The following is an 18,104-nucleotide window of genomic DNA, read 5'->3' as shown; positions in this document are numbered from 1 at the left end:
GTCGATATGATATGTTTTGAACATTTCTTTGTCTTCTTATACTTTCACTGCATTTATTTTATTATTTTCAGTCATTCCATTCCATCCGACAAGTATTCATAAATTAAAATTAGAATAACACCTATTTGACGAATAATTTTTACCACATCAATCAATTATATAGTTATTACTAACAACGTTACATGCAACGTGTACATATAAATATGTATATGCAAAGTCGGGCGGGCAAGATACTTTGTCAAGATACATGAAAAAAGTTAGAAGATAGTCTCTTTATTTTGTATCGTCGAGAAATAAGTATCTTGTACATATGCATCTTTTAGGCAAACGAATAGTATCTTCTTCATACATCTTATCCACAGAAAAGTATGTTAAGATTTTGACAGCATACGAGATACAAATCACAAATCCGATAAAGTAAATCCATTTCTTACTACTGTCGGTCAATTTGATCATCATCTTGTCGTACTCAGAGTTGTGAAATTTTAATTTAGGAATTACATACCTGGTATGTACATGTGTACATACTTATATACACATGTATATATATACCCATTTGGGTGTATATGCACACGAGCACATTATTATTTTACAAATTTTATAGAGCAAATATGCAAATCCGTAGTATATATGTACTAATTATGTATTTAGTACATAGCATACTGCATGATATGGACCTATACTTCATGAATGTAGATATTACAAGTTTTACTTTTAGTTTGAGCAAGCAGCGAATGTAGTAGAAATATAGGTGCAATGTAAAAAATGTATGTACTGTAGGTCTACTTTTCGAAATTTAGAATTCTTTTAAAATATAGACACTTGTAACGAAATTTGTAAGGTGATTACTAAATGTACCTTAAATTTTATATTAAATAGATTTTCTTCGATTGACATTAAGCATGAGTAATTGAACATGAATACCACACGAAAAGAAGAAAGTATGTATCTTCTAAAACATAAAAGTATTTTAAGATAGACATCTTGTATCTTGGCTACTTAATTTTTAGGACAGTGTCTTGTACCCTGAAGTACTTGAACAAGATGCATTTTATACCTGAACCCGAAAGTATCTTCATTTTGTATCTTATATCTTACGACCAAAGTAGCTTGCCCATCCTGATGCATACAAATGTAATATATCGCACAAACAAAATACACATAAACCAACCATTTAATAATTTCGTGGTAGTTTTGACAGGTAAATAATATATGTATGGATTGTGTTGTGAGAAATAAATAAATTTTTTGACAATCTCACTAAACTCACAATAACGAATTTTGTTCACAAACAACATTGCAACATAATCAAAAATAAAATTCGTAGAAGCATATTTTAGTCATCATCACTGCGATTTTACTCTTTAATGTGAGTTTGTTTGTTTGTTCTCCTCCTTAACTTTTTTATTATGCACAAACTGCTCGATAACTAACTACAAGTAATTATTACATTTGAAATCATCATCCTCGCCCCCTCTGCTGAATTATTATACGTACGTATTTCAAGCTTTGTATTGCATACGCTTGTGTTTGTTGTTTGTGTGTGTCGTCCGGTCACCTCAGTCTAAAACCCGTTTCGGGGTTCATTATGCTTAACCTCTTTCGAAATAGTAAAGACTAAAAGCTACATCAGGCGACAACAACATATCGGGCACGTGGCACATCTTCTAATATTCTATGGTCGAATAATTTTAGTATTATGCAAAGTAATATAGTGTCGGATAATCGTAGCATAATCTATCTAATGTAGTTTTGCATATTATCATGAATACTTTTTGAATACCGTCTACAGACGTAGTCATTTGATGGGAGTCTTCTTCCATGGAATTTTTGGATTAAATAGTTATTGATTGAGTGGAGTTGGTGAAGAACAACGAGCGGTTGTAGTGATTATTTGTAGATGAGGACAGGATTGCTATATATTATACAAAGGGTGACTCGCATTTACATTTAGAAAGGGTAGAAAGGGTTCCGATTACCCATTTGTGTAAGCTACCATACTTTTTGATGCAAAAATGTCTCTGCTAACAAAAATATTTAGGAATGATTAGCCGAATTGCGATTAGATTTTCTCTCGAGATGGGATTTTTAGTAGTAGGAATTTATAGTTTGGGAAATTCATTTGTTACACAAGTAAATAAATGTATGAATGGCCTTTTAAGAACAAATTATGACACCATAATTATAATAGAGTCTAAAACTGCATTGTTCTCAAGAATGTTTGTAATGTACGTATTTTTCTAAAGGCAACACTCTTCAAAACTACAAAATGAGATAACAATCTAAAAGACATTGATTCCTTTTCCAAGAATTTCAAAAGACCTGAGATTAATTTAAGTTACAGACGGAAACGTACATGAGGGACAGTCTAAAAAGTAGGATTTCACTTGTTGAAGACATTTACTTATTACTTCCGATAAGCGACGAGCAATGATGGTGCTGTTTTAGTGGGCGTGAAAATCACCCATCACAACTATTAGTTAGTTATTCTATATGTTTGTAGTATGTGTATATATTGGTGTAATTATATATGTGATTACCCTTATTAATCTGTGTTCACACTCATTTTGGAGATCTCTAGGTCGGTCTACCTCCAGCAAATTGTATAGAGCTTGCGTAATTCAATATTTATAGCACAAAATAAGGTGATATTTCCGATCTACGAATGATTTATGATTTATCGGGGAACGACGACTGGCAGGGGAACAATATTGAAGTCTATTAAAACAATTAACCCTACTGAACAACTTCTACATAATTCGCAGGATAGAGTCCGACACGTCCGTCTTTCCTCCCTTTGCACCATCCTTGTTCATCCTCATCTTCTAGTTTTTCGAACACTTCCCCTAAAAACACAAGCAGGTATCAATTTTATGAACACCATAAACCATGTATTGTACAGTGAGTCTAAAATCATCAGTTCGTAATATTTAACATTTAAAAGCAGTAATGCACACCTTGTTTAAACGTCAATTCATCATCCTCTGCCCCATCATAGTCATATAATGCTCGAACAGGAATGCCCGGTTCCCCCCGGTCTACCAGTGGCGCATCAGTATTAGAATATTCATCCCATTCCTCCTCCTCAAACGGGTTTCCCTCCTTGCTTCCTTTCCTGTTGAGTGATGAACTAGATTTGAATAAATGCCTCCCAAAATTAATTTCAGTAACTAATTTATGTGCTAAATATTGCTGTACTAAATAATGCAATTATTATTAATAATTGATAATACTTCAAGTAGTATCAAGCTGTGTGAGTAATTTAATAAAATCAATCGCATACCCTGAACCGTTAGGCTTAATGTCCTCTTTAGAGCCAGGACTCCCCTTATTCATTTTCGGTTTAGACTCTGTCCCATTTCCGTTTGCTTTCACCTTAATGGAATTGCCTTTCGACATCACCATCGTGGGTGGTGGAGGATCTTGAGGACCGCCAGCCTGTAAAGTAATTAGTAACCCCATAGGGTGAAGTAGTTCAGCATATATTCTAAAAGTTATTATCTAGTAATTAAGCCCCAAAGTACAAAATCACGAGTTTGCGTAATGCATAATAATACCCCTCGATTACTAGTTACATCAATAGGCTTACAATAGACTAAATACCACTCCCACAAAGCATCCTCCCATCTCTGACAGGGTTAATCCATTAATCATAAGTCAAGTTGTTGTTGTATTAATTTAAATCACACACCGCTTATATTTAATTACTAAAAGTATAACATATTAGTAGCACTAACTCATGACAAAGGATATCGCAGCAGGGGGGAAATTAATGCCCGAAACCTGAAAAGTGAAAGCATTCAGTTGCATGCGTCCAAAATGCTTTATACCAAAATGCAAATATAATTATTCAGCAAGGAGAAAGCAGTGAGTGATGAAAGCAGAGAGAGATCTACATAGACGATGAATGAATAAGCAGCAGGAAAGTAGGGATGTTCCCAAGGGATGGAATTTCTTACAGGCAGATCGTCCGAAACGGGCTTTTGGGTTAACAACATGATTCCACCGGCGGGCACGGCATCTTTCACCCTGCTTTTGGTTATGTCTCTAAATTCTTCCGAGTAGTCCTTTAAAGTGCAAAAACCAATCCAACAAAAATTAAAACAAACTCATTCCATACGTTCACTTGTCATGCCGATTGTAATCAAATCAAGTGGTTAGAGAAACTAAAGAACTGCACAAAAGTAAATGTACATATAAGGACATTTGATTGAATATGGTTCAAAAGTAAATCAAACTTGTAGTACGATAGCTGCTGAGATGCTGCAGCTCCATTAAAACTAAGGAACATGACATGCACTCCAAAATGAAAAAAAAATCCCGAAAGACCAAAGTATTGCAAAATTGTGATAGTTTCTCCACATATGTAGAAGCTATGAAAGTCATTCAAAGGCAACATGCAATTCATCCACCCGTCATCACTAGTTAGATTTGTTTGAATGATTTGTAGTAAGAAAAAAGTAGACATAGTTAACGCTTAAAATGGTGTGACAGATGACAGATAAATTTTCCGACGTCCATTTTCATTGAGGAAAAGAGCCATTTCTTCCATCAATCTTTATAAATCCGATCTTTATCACATCATGAATTATCTAATGACTGGAAAAATGCGTGTCCACAAACGGATCGATCGAACGACTCAACTGGATGATTTTTGTTAACATTATTGCAATTTATCAAGTTTTTTTTACTCGCTCACCTCAAAAGTTGGCCAATTCATTGCCATGTTGACTCCATGATTGTTGGACCACCATTTTAAATCTTTCATATGATCCGCGTTGCTAATTGTGTGATAAAATTCTTCATAAATTTGTGGTAACCTGAAAAATTAGCATAATGGTCAGCGATGTTACACTCCCTGTTCATAAAAACATCAAGTTTTAGTAGGATTATTTATCCTTACTCTTCTTTCACGGAAATGTTGATGCATTTGTGGATCGAGTACATTTCATCTTTGAAAAACTTGAGCCGCTTTGCCTCCACTTCTTGGCACTTGTCGAAAACATCTCTCATGTCCTCAATGTATTTTGGGTTGTACTGCGTGATCTCTTGAATAGCTGCGAGTGAGAAAACAACAAGTTGATAATTTTCTCCATCCCCTTCTCTCTTCGCTCTCGTGGACATATCTCTCTATAGTATTTCCTCAACAATTCGTTTATAAATTAAAATGAAGGCAATGTTTATCATTTAATTTTTGTATTCCACTTCTAAACAATTATTGATTTTCTTTTAATAACTACATAATTTTTATTGTGATACAGTGAAGCCATCCATCTCAAAAGGATGTGCTGTGACTCACAGCCAATGCAATCTGACTCTGACGAGGAGGAGTACGAGAACATGTCGACACAAATGTTGAAGAAAATGATCGATGAAGGTGGACTTATCCTTAGTCAAACAACGAGGACACAACGATTGGCTATTCTTGTCAAAAAAATTTGATGAACGAGATGTGAAATATAAGCAAAGTACGTTTGTAAAAAAACATGAAACCTGATATTATAGTAAATTAAATTTTCTCGTAGATGTTGATTGTATGGTGTTAATTGAACAAATTCAATACTTTATAAATACGCATTTGGACATTATTTCGTAAACATAATTCTCAAATTTCATACCTGAGTCATATTTTTCTCGCGTCTTTTGCACTTCCTCTTTGCTCTTCGACACTCGATCTTGTAGCTTCTTTACCTGAAAATTACACGGTGATTAATAATAATAATAACACGTCTCTTTTAGAAAAAGGGGAGCTTGTAGTAATTCAATGCATTGATGAATGTAGCTCCTTCTCATGACATTTTACCCTAGGTCGATTTGATTAAAGTTGGCATGTCGATTTCGCCGTTCCAAACTTTTCTTGTGTAACCAGGTTCTAAAAATGGTGCCACTCAACCTTCAATCTGAACAGATCAATTCGCCGATCAATTTCATGACAATGAGAATTATGATGAATTACAATGCAGTAGCAGGTGGATTAAACTAGAGCTTATTTTATCTCGCCTGCATTTGATGCTGCCCTTATTAAACGCATACCTACATATGAACCTTGCAGCCATGTTTTGCCCCCAAATTGGAATAGAACCTCGGTTTATGATGGGTAATAAAAAATCATGTCACGGTGCCCGTATGCTCATTAATTTCATATAAGATTATTAGAAAATGCACGACCCAAACATTTGCTATATAATGCCAAGTTGAAATTGTTTCTTATACATAATGACGCACACACAGTGAATATTTGATCAAGAGTCTTCCAGATACTCGTGTCATGTCTGCTTTTCAAGAATCCAATCACTACCAAATTCATCGAAAAAGTCATGCATATTAAGCGAAACACTGTACACTCCAGTATACCACGAACTGATTTAGGACCATTTAAGCCTATCCATAAGGTATTACACGGTACAATAGTAAGTATGTAGGCCAAGTCAATATGGAATTGAGGTATTGAATAACATGGCATATTTTTACCTATTTATAACCATACCTCGAAGAAGATTTTATTCTCATCATGCCTACACGACTTCATATTCCCCGAACTACATGAATCTAGAAATTCTTTGATCACTATTGATTTTGATGTGCAAATATTTGACTCGTGTAAGATTCTCCTCTGATAAAGGTGACACTGAAGCAGCAGCAGGAGAACACATTCATCATCTCAGACTCAGGTTTATGCAAGGCATCAAATATGCGATGCGTACATGCATATAGTTAAAAAGAAAATCGAACACAATGATAATCTCCACTTGCATTTAGTGAAAAGTGGCACAATGCACACCAGTTATGAACAAGTAAACAAGGACCAATCTAAAAAAAAAGTTTGCCATTGGTGTGCGATGCGATTATTGTACTATTCAGAAAGTTCGTCACAATCACTCCACCGATAAATAGATCAAGAATGAACTGCTCATCGCTACCGTAAAGTAGTATCAACTATTCAGCGACTATATGCATGTAATGGTGTCTGTTAAAGGCTTTCTTCATAATTCACACGAGCTTCATTTGGATGCGACATTGACAATATGCATCATTAAAATGGTACATTTTCGCAGGCAAATTACCAATTCAAGCAGTAAATTTGAAAGGGAACTACAAATTGTTGCTCCTCGTTGCTCGTTGCTCTTGCAGGTACATAGGGGCCGCAAGCATGTGATTGAATTTCGGAGAATTTTGACCCCTACCCCCCTGGTGCGACCTACATATGCCCCATGTTGTAATTACTTGGGATGGATTGGATGCCTTGACCCATACCCACCCTCAAATTGAAAACATGCTTTTTGCACAGTCCCATAGCCAGACCAACAGTGGCAAAAAATTGATGAAAATTGCTTTCTCTGACGATAATGAAACACATCAACGAGCAGAATAAACTGCTTAATCACCAATTTGATGATGATTTGCATTTCATTTCTCTCCTGCCATTGTTTTCCCAACAAAGTAAAACATGTTAATGAGGATAAAGGTGGAGTTGGACCGAATAGAGACGACCATCATGGTGAGAACTTGATTGAAGACTTTACTAGAGGCGCATGGCTCACGTCCATCCGTCCCAGTTGACAATGTAAGTATTTAAGGTAGGTGGGTGGGTGGTGATGATGGTATGTAATTTTTTTGTGAGAACATTGACACATGGGACACCCTGCTGCTGGCTGTTGATGCATTAGCAAAAAATTTTATTAAATCTAACGTTGAGCTTTATTATTGCAGTCGTGATACTCTTCCCTCTCGCCCAACTATCATTAACAGCAGTGTATGCAAAGAGCACATTCTTGGGTGGATGCATATTGTGCCGCAACAAAATAGTTTATGCGACTTGAATAAGTTATACCACATAATGTATCGTAAATATGTGTGATGATTCGAAACATGAGGCATGCGTTTTGTTTGGAATGTGTTGGCTCTGCCTCTGCATCACCATAATTATCACAAAAATCGGCCACATGGGTGAAACATGACATGTATTTCGAATAATTGCAGTGCCAAATTACTACTCTTGGCTACCACAATTTCTCATAAAAGGACATAAAAATTGACCATGGCCAATAAAAAAATTACCTGATCTGGAGAGAGCGACGAGTCACTGGCAGCGTTTCGCTCTTGATTCAGTGCTGACTTTTCATTTTTGCAAGCGTTATGATAGTCTGCCTTCGCCTTGTTGACTTTTTGCAAAATCTTTGCCCTGAAAAAATAATGATAACACTATTATATAAGTAAACATGGAGGGAGGTCCAATAATTGAGGATGAGTGGCACTGGCTCGTAATTTACTAAAACCCTCACCATGGCTTCTGAGCTTTCTTGAATAGGTCTTCCATCTCTTTTCTCTCCTTCAGGTTCATCACGTTCTGAAAAAGGATAAGAAAACAAACAAATAAATAAATCTGCGTCACAAGAGGCCGTCGTTGAAATGTTTGACATTTTAAAAGTGGCCGTGAATGGATTGATGCGTTCATCTCTACGTATGTACATACTTCCTTCCTATCCATGTCATTTACCTTTTTACTCAACTTCAAGACTGACTGGACTGTTGTTGTAATAATGAATTCGCTTTATTCCTGTCAAGTACTACAGAACATGTGTTGGGTGTTTCAGACATGTGTCTGTTATTTGTCTTTAATCAAAAATATGTCGTATTTTTAGCCCAGAACAAGCAAGCAGGATACGCAATGTACAATTTGTAAAGAACTATTTCGATTTCAATAGTTTTGTGTCATATGTATTACTAAAATACCCATGACATCATTATACAGCCATTATAATACATATTCTTGCTCGCACCTTTTGATTGATTTCTTTCACAATTTTCGTTTAGCTGAACAAGACTTGAATGTAACGGAACATCAATTGTTGAAATAATTCGACAGAGGAAGTCTTTCAAAAAATTTATTATTCATGATTCTCTCTATTTCTCTGTAGATAAGGCCACTTAAATACGTTTTCACCACACAGTTTAGCCTCCTGAATGTATGTATTTAGATAGTGAGATAGCACTAGGCATGCAAATTAACGCCGCAGATATCTGTCAAAATACGAGCATTTGCATTTTACCTTCGCCACTGGACGGAGGAACTTTGCATACAATTTACACAGCAGCCAGCGAGGTAATTACATTAAAATTCAATATCGGGGCGAAATGAGGAGCACATAATTTGCATAATTTACCTTGTGGTAGGTGTCCTTTTGCCAACCTCTAATTTGGTTGACTACATCGTTCTGCAGCTCGTCCCTGATTCCAGAGTGGAGGTCACAAAGCCGATCCGCCTCGATGAGAACGCCTTTCCAGGCGGCCTCCGTCGTTCCATACTCTGGGCCTTTGTCTATCGTCTCTGCCCATTTCTTGGACCAAGTCTTTAGGTTGCGCGCATAGGCTTTCTCTATTTCCGCCCTCTCTTGGACCAGTGTGATTAGGTCGTTGCAGAGTTTGTACCCGTCTTCGATTCTCTTTGTTGTTCTGTGGACAACATTTTCCAATTATTAGCGGACATGAATAATAAATTCGAGTTGACACGGGCCAATCTTTTTAAGTGTTTGTTGCGTGGTATATACATGAATATAAAATATGTATCAAAGTTAGCATGCGTCTAATTTGAAATGATTATTGATTTATTGATGAAAAATTTAATATTACCTATTGAGTATGCATCCTACAGCTTATTGTGAAATTATCGTTTACCTGTCAGGCTTATTCAGCTAGATATTTACTTAGCCCGCAGGTGCGACCATAATATTTGATGTTTCGTAAAAGAGCTTTGTGACAGGAAATTTGAAGATAATTTCTACACACTTAAAATGTTACAAAATTGACTTTTCCCAATTGTGTGTCCTGAAAAAATATTTGCAGGTTGATGTTCATTCATAAGATATGTGTATGCAGTGAGTAAAGAAGAGTGCCCATCATTACGGACGAAAGGTTTTCGAAATTTTTTTTATATGTGGCGTCCCTTGAGGATGTGACCAAAAACTGGTATATCCCCGACCCCTAAAGTTATCTATCTTGCCAGCAAATCAGGGTCAAAATTCAATTTATTTCTCCAGTTTTTATTTTTACGGCCTCAAGGGATACCGCATAAAAAATTTGGAAATTTTTACAGAAAACCATTTGCCTGTAACGTCCTTAACAAGTACTTGCTAAATCCAGTATGTTTATTGACTTAAGCTGAAATACTATTTGCTGTATGTTACTCTGTACAGACAGAGTACATGCATGAAAGTGCTGCCATATTGTTTGTCTATGTTGTTTCCTTATGTTATGCAAACCCACTTTTTGATTATTACTGTGATGATTGAAAGCTTAAACATAAACGTGTGTGAAAACGCGAGAACCGACAGAAACATAATACGTTAACCGACTCCATATTATATATAAAGTTTGTTTTTATTCCACATTTTCCCTCATTATCGGCATCCTTGCGTCATTTTACTCGTCAGTTTGACCTTGGTGGGTTTCCATTTCTTTGTGATGATGTTATTACGTAACGTTATTTTATTCGCATTGTATAGAAACATTGCAAAATCGATCACCCGGAATTATTCCATCTAGTGTACGACAAGCAGAATTGTGTTTAGTGGGAATTAAACCGTGCCATACTTGCAATTCTGCTAGGTCAGTGGACCTCTTGACAACTGAGATCTCCAAGATCTTGAGTTTGAGTGTGCTTTCAACGGGCGATTAAAATTATTATAAACGAGAGCAAATAGTGACGACTCTGGTACATTTAGCAAATTGTGCTCTCTCATTCAAGAGTCATTAGCAGATGCAAATCCATTCCGTCATTTAGAGTTTAGAGCTAGTGCGTTGTTTCAGCTGCAAGCAAGGTTGACCTCAAATACCTGAATACGGAATTAAGTGAAACCAGTTTAATTTATAAAAATTTTGCAACTGGTCCACATCTGACTGCACCAGCTCTAAAGGAAGCGATTTCCGTCTGGGCGACACAACAATGATCAACTATTTTAGTCGTTCGTCCACAAGGGTTTGTTCTACAAATTGAAATTGTTTCAAAATTTTTGATAGCTTCACCAGCAGCCAACATTTAATAAAGATGTGTCAAGAGATAGTACAGAAATACTCGCTAATAGAAAAATGTAGATACTTATGAATGACCTGAGTCATGGCCAAAGAATGACATCCTTTCCCATTTCTCACAAGTAAAGTAGTCATTAGGGCGACCCTTCTTGTTCAAAATGGTATACGCTGGGCTACCTAATCCTAAATTAAATTATCTTGGGAATATCGACTTACACACGATGATGCATACATAATATTTTACAGCTCAGCATAAAAAAAATGACTGACTCCTACACTGCCTCACTTTCAATTTTGATGAGACTGTTGGCATATTCCGTGTGCACGCTAAGATCTTATCTCCAGCCGCAGTAGCAGTACGTACATGTAATACGATAACACAACTCGCATACAATTTAATTGCACGTGGGAGCAAGGCAAGAAATTAAAGACAGCATTGCATTATTGTCATAAAAGTAGTTCTTTCTATTGTTATTATGTTCTTACGATGGTCGAGCGAGTGCAGTTGGCTGTCGTCGACGACAAAAATGCATGAAAAACAAGACGACAAGTTTGTGAATTTGTCTTCATATTACAACGAGATTATCTGTGATTTATTCGACGAGTATTTTTTAAATGCCAGATTTCATGTCATCACATCTCAGGATTATTAGTCTTCACTGCTAATAACGGAGGAGATGCGACGAGCTTAAGCCATATATTATTGTGCTGGTTTCTGCTTTGTGATTTTGAAGCACAAGTCCAATGTTTAGTGTGAAGAAAGGCCCGGTATTATTGAACACATTTTAACTGTATGTGCACTAAATAATGGGAATAAAATGAACAATAAATTCAACTTACCGTTTATAATTTCCTGGCTCCCAGAAAGAGTCACTTGATGCCATCAGCATTCCTTCTTCACTGTGGTGTGACATCGTGTCTCCGACAACCTTCATGGCGAATAAGTAAAAATCAATGAAACACTGCCCTCAAAATTGTAACTAAATTGTAATCACAGTCTCGGAGACGATAATTAAGTTGTTACATAAACAAGATTTAATTTTATAGCTAAGAACAGTCACTCTAATCAACGAGCTCAAGCTCGAGCTTTGACTTGACGGATCAAAAACTAATTTGCTAATGGCTGTGATCACTCGATTTGTTTGCACTGTTTTGTATCTTCTCACTTTTGATGAAAATCTACAATGTTTAAATTAGTTTGATGACGATAAGTGGTATCGTTATTGTGTACGAGTGACGTTTGCAAAAAGCAGTATTAAGAATCTTTCCGAAGCACATTGACAGTTTTCAAACGATGATAAATAATAATGATGAGTAAGCACGAATAATGTAGGCAATCCTATTTTGTCCAAGGCTTAAATGTCAGTCAGCACTCCAAAATTGCTCGAAAATTTATAAACTTGCTGATTTAACCATTGACATATTTATGACACCACAGTAAACTGTCACCACCACACATCACCTACATTCCTACTGGTGATCGTATCGGAAAACTATCCCTGATGTCCTTTCACGAAATGAGAGACCGCGATGATGGATGTTGATAAGATAACCCCAAAAAGGGATTTATCAAATATCGCCTTCTCGTGTTTTGGTATATAAATAGAGATTGAAACAAGGCCCGCCGCCACAAACTGTACACAGTATCATTTGAAAATCGTGAGGGAGATTGGATAATTGCTATTTACGAATGATATGCAGAAAAAAGTAACGAACTCATGACCGACCAAAGGCTACGACTTAACTGACTTGCTGAGGTATTCGTCCATCATCATCCTCAATTTTGCGAAACATTCACTCACACGCTCATTATGCTGTGTGCGATTCACATTCCTGTATTAATTCCTCGCCTCCTAAGCTCTCCTTCAGTAAGTTGTTGCCATCATCATCATTGAACAAGACCAGAATTCGCACTTGTTCATTTTGTACGTATTTTATACTGCATTGGGATATATGCAAGAGATGCGTGAAGAGAGAGAGAGGTAGCAAAAATGGAAACAGTTAGATTTTCGTAACTGAAGCCAGTTACTTGATCTCCTCTCTTCGAATAAATAGTCTCCTCCACTACTACTCATGGGGAAAGATATGATCGTGTACAAAACCTGGTCTTGTGAGGCACCAGCTTATTTTCATATGCAGATAAGTACGCATATGTATGCATTGTAGTGAAGTGAGCATATATTACCACCAAAATTTACTTGGCATAAGGTTGTAAGGTGAGGATGCTGTTCAGGTAAATAATTTTTGGGTGCGGCTAAACACTGGTCTGGTCTCAGCCATTTTTTATTGCTAATAACCTTTTAGTCTGAAGAGAGAGAGAGAGGAACTTGGACAAACAAACGGAAGTTCGTTTTAGTCTCAATCCAAGTAATTAACCATTGTAATCTTAGGTTTAGAAAATGATGATACTACTTGGAGCAATTGTCGCGGTGCATTTTTCTTTTCAATTCAATAAATGTTGAAGCCCCAATTACGACATAGTTCGTTTTGGTTTTGATTATAAATGATTGTAAATGTGTATAATACGAGATGATGCGATGGTATAGAGCTAGTTAGTTTCGTCTTCTTCCTCAGTGTGAACCAACTAACTAGCCGAGGACCAAAGGCTTGTAAACTCAAGGAACTGTTCTTTATTTTTTCATCATCTTCTGTAACCATCCTGCAACAGCAAACAGGAAATTGCCCATTCTCTCCTTGTTCAAACCATGGTGAGCTGAGCGATACTTTGCAACATTGCTAAAGACTGTTAACTAACAAGTGGTAGAAGAACTTGCTGCAGGAATGGATAGATGTTATCATCGAACAATCTGCTCATTGCATTGTTGTTAATTTCGTCGATCAGAAGCTTTGGCATGGACCATTTGCTTATACCATCATCAGAGTCAGTTGGTTGAAATGCAAAACACGTACAACACACGCACACACGTTCGTCTTCTTCTTTCGGTATTTGAATTGCTCATGTAATAAGAATTGTTTTCTTGACCCGGGTGCATTGTTGGATGAAATTTGTAGCCAAGTTAAGCCATGTCGCCCTTCTCTGCATATGTAACTACATGTGTGCAAATAGCTATTCTGCTGCTTGGCCAATAATTATAACTGAACCAAAAATAATATATCCGAAAAACATGTTTCGGTGCTTTGATTGGTTATAAAATATATTTGTAATTATTACTTGTCATACCAAATCTTGCACGGTGTATGTATGAAACCGGCCTAAACTGTTTCTTAAAGGTATGCATTCTCGTCATAATTGAATTCTTGTATAATCTTTAAATAGTAATTTACATCTCCCACGTATGAAATTGAATTATAATTGTATAAATTGTAGTGTTGCGCAAAACTGAATTAATTTCTTCTTGGGGATGTGTAATACGAGGCTGCTTTGAAAAGGAGGAATTTGGGCGGTTGATTTCCTTCTGGCGTCTGCATAACTACTACATTGGGTGCAGATAACATATTCACAATGGGAAAACAATGCAAGATAAAATGGCAAACAATGAAACACCCTTGATCACGTCATAAAGTTTTGTGGATGGAAATAATCCACTGCTAGAAGTCAATCATCATCTGACATAAATTCAATAAGCAGTGATGAATAGCACAATACAAATTTATGTATATGGTTATTTACTGTCTTCACTAAATCTGGATTTTTTACTTGGCAAGGGCACAAGAATTAAGTCTTAAACACGAACAGAAACTCGAAGAAAACTTGAATGTGTACATGATCACAGACAGATAAATTACATCCTTTATCAACACTCGTACATATGCACAGAGCCAGCAAACGAGATGGAACAGAATGAAATGACATGAGTTTGTTAAAGATGAATTATTTAGGGATGGACGTGGTGGTTTTAACTTTGGGAAATGCCCGTAAATATTGGATTTGCCTTTGCTTCTCATCCTCAACCGTTTATTTCAACCCATAATCAAAAATCTCGGCAGTTGAGTGAGGAGATAATTACGAGCCATGAAATTAGGATTAGCTCAGGTTAGAGATAAGGTGACTGACAAATGATAAAACTTTACATTCATCTACAATGACTAATTATAATGTGAAGCCAACTGCCGTTACCAATTTGGAATGGGTTGCGTTTATGCTTAATTCGATTTGGTATGGGGCCATGTTCCAGATCACCTATTTAATAATATCCTAAATATATCCCTGTGTTTAAATATACAGTGAGTAATTACTCATGGTTTATATATTGTCTACAATATGCTCCATATTGTACTTTTGTACGTACGATGATGATTAATTATTGTCAGAGAAATTTTATTCTCAGTTTCTATAAACATGTAGAGTAAATTACGTATTTGCCCTTGTTATGTTAATCGCAATGCATAAAAATTAGATCATCATTTACGCATATTATTTCGAATAATTACAATCATTCCGGACGAATGATACCAATAATCCCTCTCATTTCATTCTGATTGACTTTTCTTATCGAATATGCGACATGACAGATCGAAAACAATTTTACGCCTACATATAAAAATTCCTCGGATGGGTCAATGATCAGTGCTATTGATACTTTTTCATGATAAGACCAACGATGAATCACAACGTACGCGTGGTGAGGTGATGATATCGTACATATTCATTACAATACTTCAGATTTCCGCCCAGATGAAAAGAAACTTCAATTACCAACTTATTGTGAGAGGAACAATGTATTTAATACATGGAGGAACAATTTAAGGTGGACATGGTACAAGATTTAGTCCTTGATTTTTTTTTGTTTCCTTCCGACTTTATTCATCCAACACGCAATTAAACCTGATATTTATAAGTACTACAAACTGGACAAAAAATGAAGCAATGAACTATATTCATTCCTAATTGCTGTCAAAATTACATCACATCCACCTTTCTTCATCTGACTATAATACCAGCATTATTCTTTACTGGGTTGTTGCAGTAACTTCCAGAATGTGACGCATGCAGTATTGTATTCAACACCCTTTAGCAAAACACAAGTAATGGCATATGAAATCAAACAATGGTTCATAAATAAAAACTACATCTTTATGGCGAATACCATACCAGCAGAATCAGAACTATGGCATGCGTTCAGGTAACCTTATTCGCGTTGGGTGAATATCAATTACGAGGAGATAATAAAGAACTAATCCGCTATTTTAAAAGGTTTGACTTGGAATCAATTTCGTAAGCGATCGCGGATGGGAAAGGAATGATAATATGACAGCAGGTGCGGAATCTGCTGCTCAATTTATAATATTGCAGACGGCTCATCAGTATGCAATTGCGAGAGTGATATGACTGGATAAAATTTCGATTTTGTAATGAGCTCTCTGAGTACGAAATGGACTGACTATATTATTTTATCATCATTTTTATTTGAAGAGTTGTAATATTTTGTATCGGGCTATATAAAAGTGATGTAAAGACGGGGCAGGTGAACATAAAATGCAAATATGTTCATGCTCGTGCGAGAGCTATAAAAGATCAAAACATGCAATAGGCGAATTGATTTACTTACGTATTAAATCGCCCATGGGCAATAATATGATCTGATTTTGAAGGGCTACCCCTTTAATTTGACACTGTATGAATTATGTAATTGGCGTGATTGATCCATGGAAGGTTACAAAATAGGAAAAATAGCTGCAGGGTTTTTGAGCTTTTATGCAATTTATTGTTATACTAATCTCATTATGTGCTTGTATAAATAAAGATGATGAAAAATCAGTGCAACTTAATGAACACACTTTTTTCCATAACTTATAATTTCCTGTCAGACGTTACACAATTTTTACATAAAACCGTAGGTTGTTATCATAAAATATATAAGTTATTGTGGAAATAATGCTACTCACCTTATAGGTAATTTCTCCAGATATTATCCTTAATGTCACAACCTCCCAGTAAAAACTAAGCGCACGTTACATCGAATGGAAAACAATAACACGTTTGCTAAAAATAACTCCTTTTCAGATCATGAAGAAGACAAAATTTCCCATCAAAAAATAAATAAAGTTATTTAATGTTCAGCAGAACACACGTCCACTTTATTAACCGACGTCGTCAACTCCAACCTTTGTAATGGTTTAATGCAAGCTGAGTGTCATCTGTTAACTTATTTAACTGCACGATAATCACCGACATTTACTCTTGTTCAAGTATGAACTATATAATATAGGAACCATCAAGGTGTTAAGCCTGGATGCTAAAGGAATGTAGGATTAATGTGACGACAATGCCGATAGTGTCAAATATTAAAGGATTTTATTGACTATTTTGGCAGATCACTTTTGTGAGACCTTGTAATGATTATCAATTCTGAATCCAGGTGTGTTTTGTAAATCGTAAAAATAAGATACGAGAGATAATTCTTCCTGTAATTTCCAATCCTCAATGCTTATGAGATCTTCTTCTTGACTTTACATAAATATTTCGAGCCGAACGCAAATCAATCCCTGTTATAGCAGAAGTAATTTTTCCTAATTTTTCACATTCCTTGAATCAAATACACGACAAATTCTTCAAGTTCCAATGATTCTCATAGTTCAACAACCAAAAGTTTACAATTTGTACTTTGAATTAAATATCCCAATTTTCAATGTTTTTTTCTCCCAAGTTATCGCCCACAAACAATGAAACTACACAATTGTTTGTTGCATTTAGTGCAATACAATGTCAAAAAAAACATCCGTGGGCTGATGAATGAAGGTCAATTTCGCCCACACAAATAAACCGTCGAACTTTCACCACCCTCTTTTTTAACGAAATAAATAAAATATACCTAATAACACATGGTTTCTATCTTATTTTATACTCACTAACGCAGTAATTACAATGGAGCAGATTTAGTCGGATTTTTTACACTCGTCTGTCATAAGAACAACAACAATTAGTTAGTAATGTTGTTTTTGACAACGGAAGAAAAGTTTAAATAGTTTTTTGTTAACAACAGAGCATCATCTCTTTCCGAAGATTCTTACACACTAAACACAATCCACACTCTGGTTTTTAACACTCTCCGTCCGAGCTACACTACTCCCTATATTTTTGGGCTTATTTACTTCTCTCGCTTCACATGCTAAGT

General features: G+C 35.9%; 1 protein-coding gene across 5 annotated transcripts; it reads right to left on the bottom strand.

Annotated features, from left to right (window-relative positions):
- Positions 1-23: 23 nt before the first annotated feature.
- On the bottom strand, positions 24-17,986 carry LOC110850736 (protein kinase C and casein kinase substrate in neurons protein 1). Of its 5 annotated transcripts, none has more exons than XR_004835196.1 (12): positions 11,869-12,782; positions 9,165-9,453; positions 8,283-8,347; positions 8,059-8,182; positions 5,619-5,691; positions 4,904-5,057; positions 4,700-4,820; positions 3,960-4,067; positions 3,284-3,438; positions 2,958-3,130; positions 1,099-2,846; positions 24-233 (listed from the first exon to the last, which is right to left on the bottom strand). XR_004835196.1 is itself a non-coding variant. In XM_035853267.1 (12 exons), the coding sequence occupies exons 2-12, from the start codon at positions 11,940-11,942 to the stop codon at positions 2,737-2,739; spliced, it is 1,446 nt and encodes a 481-aa protein (XP_035709160.1). In that variant the 5' UTR covers positions 11,943-11,957; positions 16,876-17,986; the 3' UTR covers positions 24-2,736. The 5 variants fall into 5 exon arrangements, 4 of the variants coding, with proteins under 4 accessions (XP_035709160.1, XP_035709159.1, XP_021953959.1 ...); XM_035853267.1 differs by adding an exon at positions 16,876-17,986 and having other exon boundaries at positions 24-2,846; positions 11,869-11,957; XM_035853266.1 differs by having other exon boundaries at positions 24-2,846.
- Positions 17,987-18,104: the final 118 nt, after the last annotated feature.

This window comes from Folsomia candida, unplaced genomic scaffold (genome assembly GCF_002217175.1).
Source record: "Folsomia candida strain VU population unplaced genomic scaffold, ASM221717v1 Fcan01_Sc006, whole genome shotgun sequence".
Classification (NCBI taxonomy): Eukaryota; Metazoa; Arthropoda; class Collembola; order Entomobryomorpha; family Isotomidae; genus Folsomia; species Folsomia candida.
This window is presented reverse-complemented; position numbering and strand designations above follow the sequence as displayed.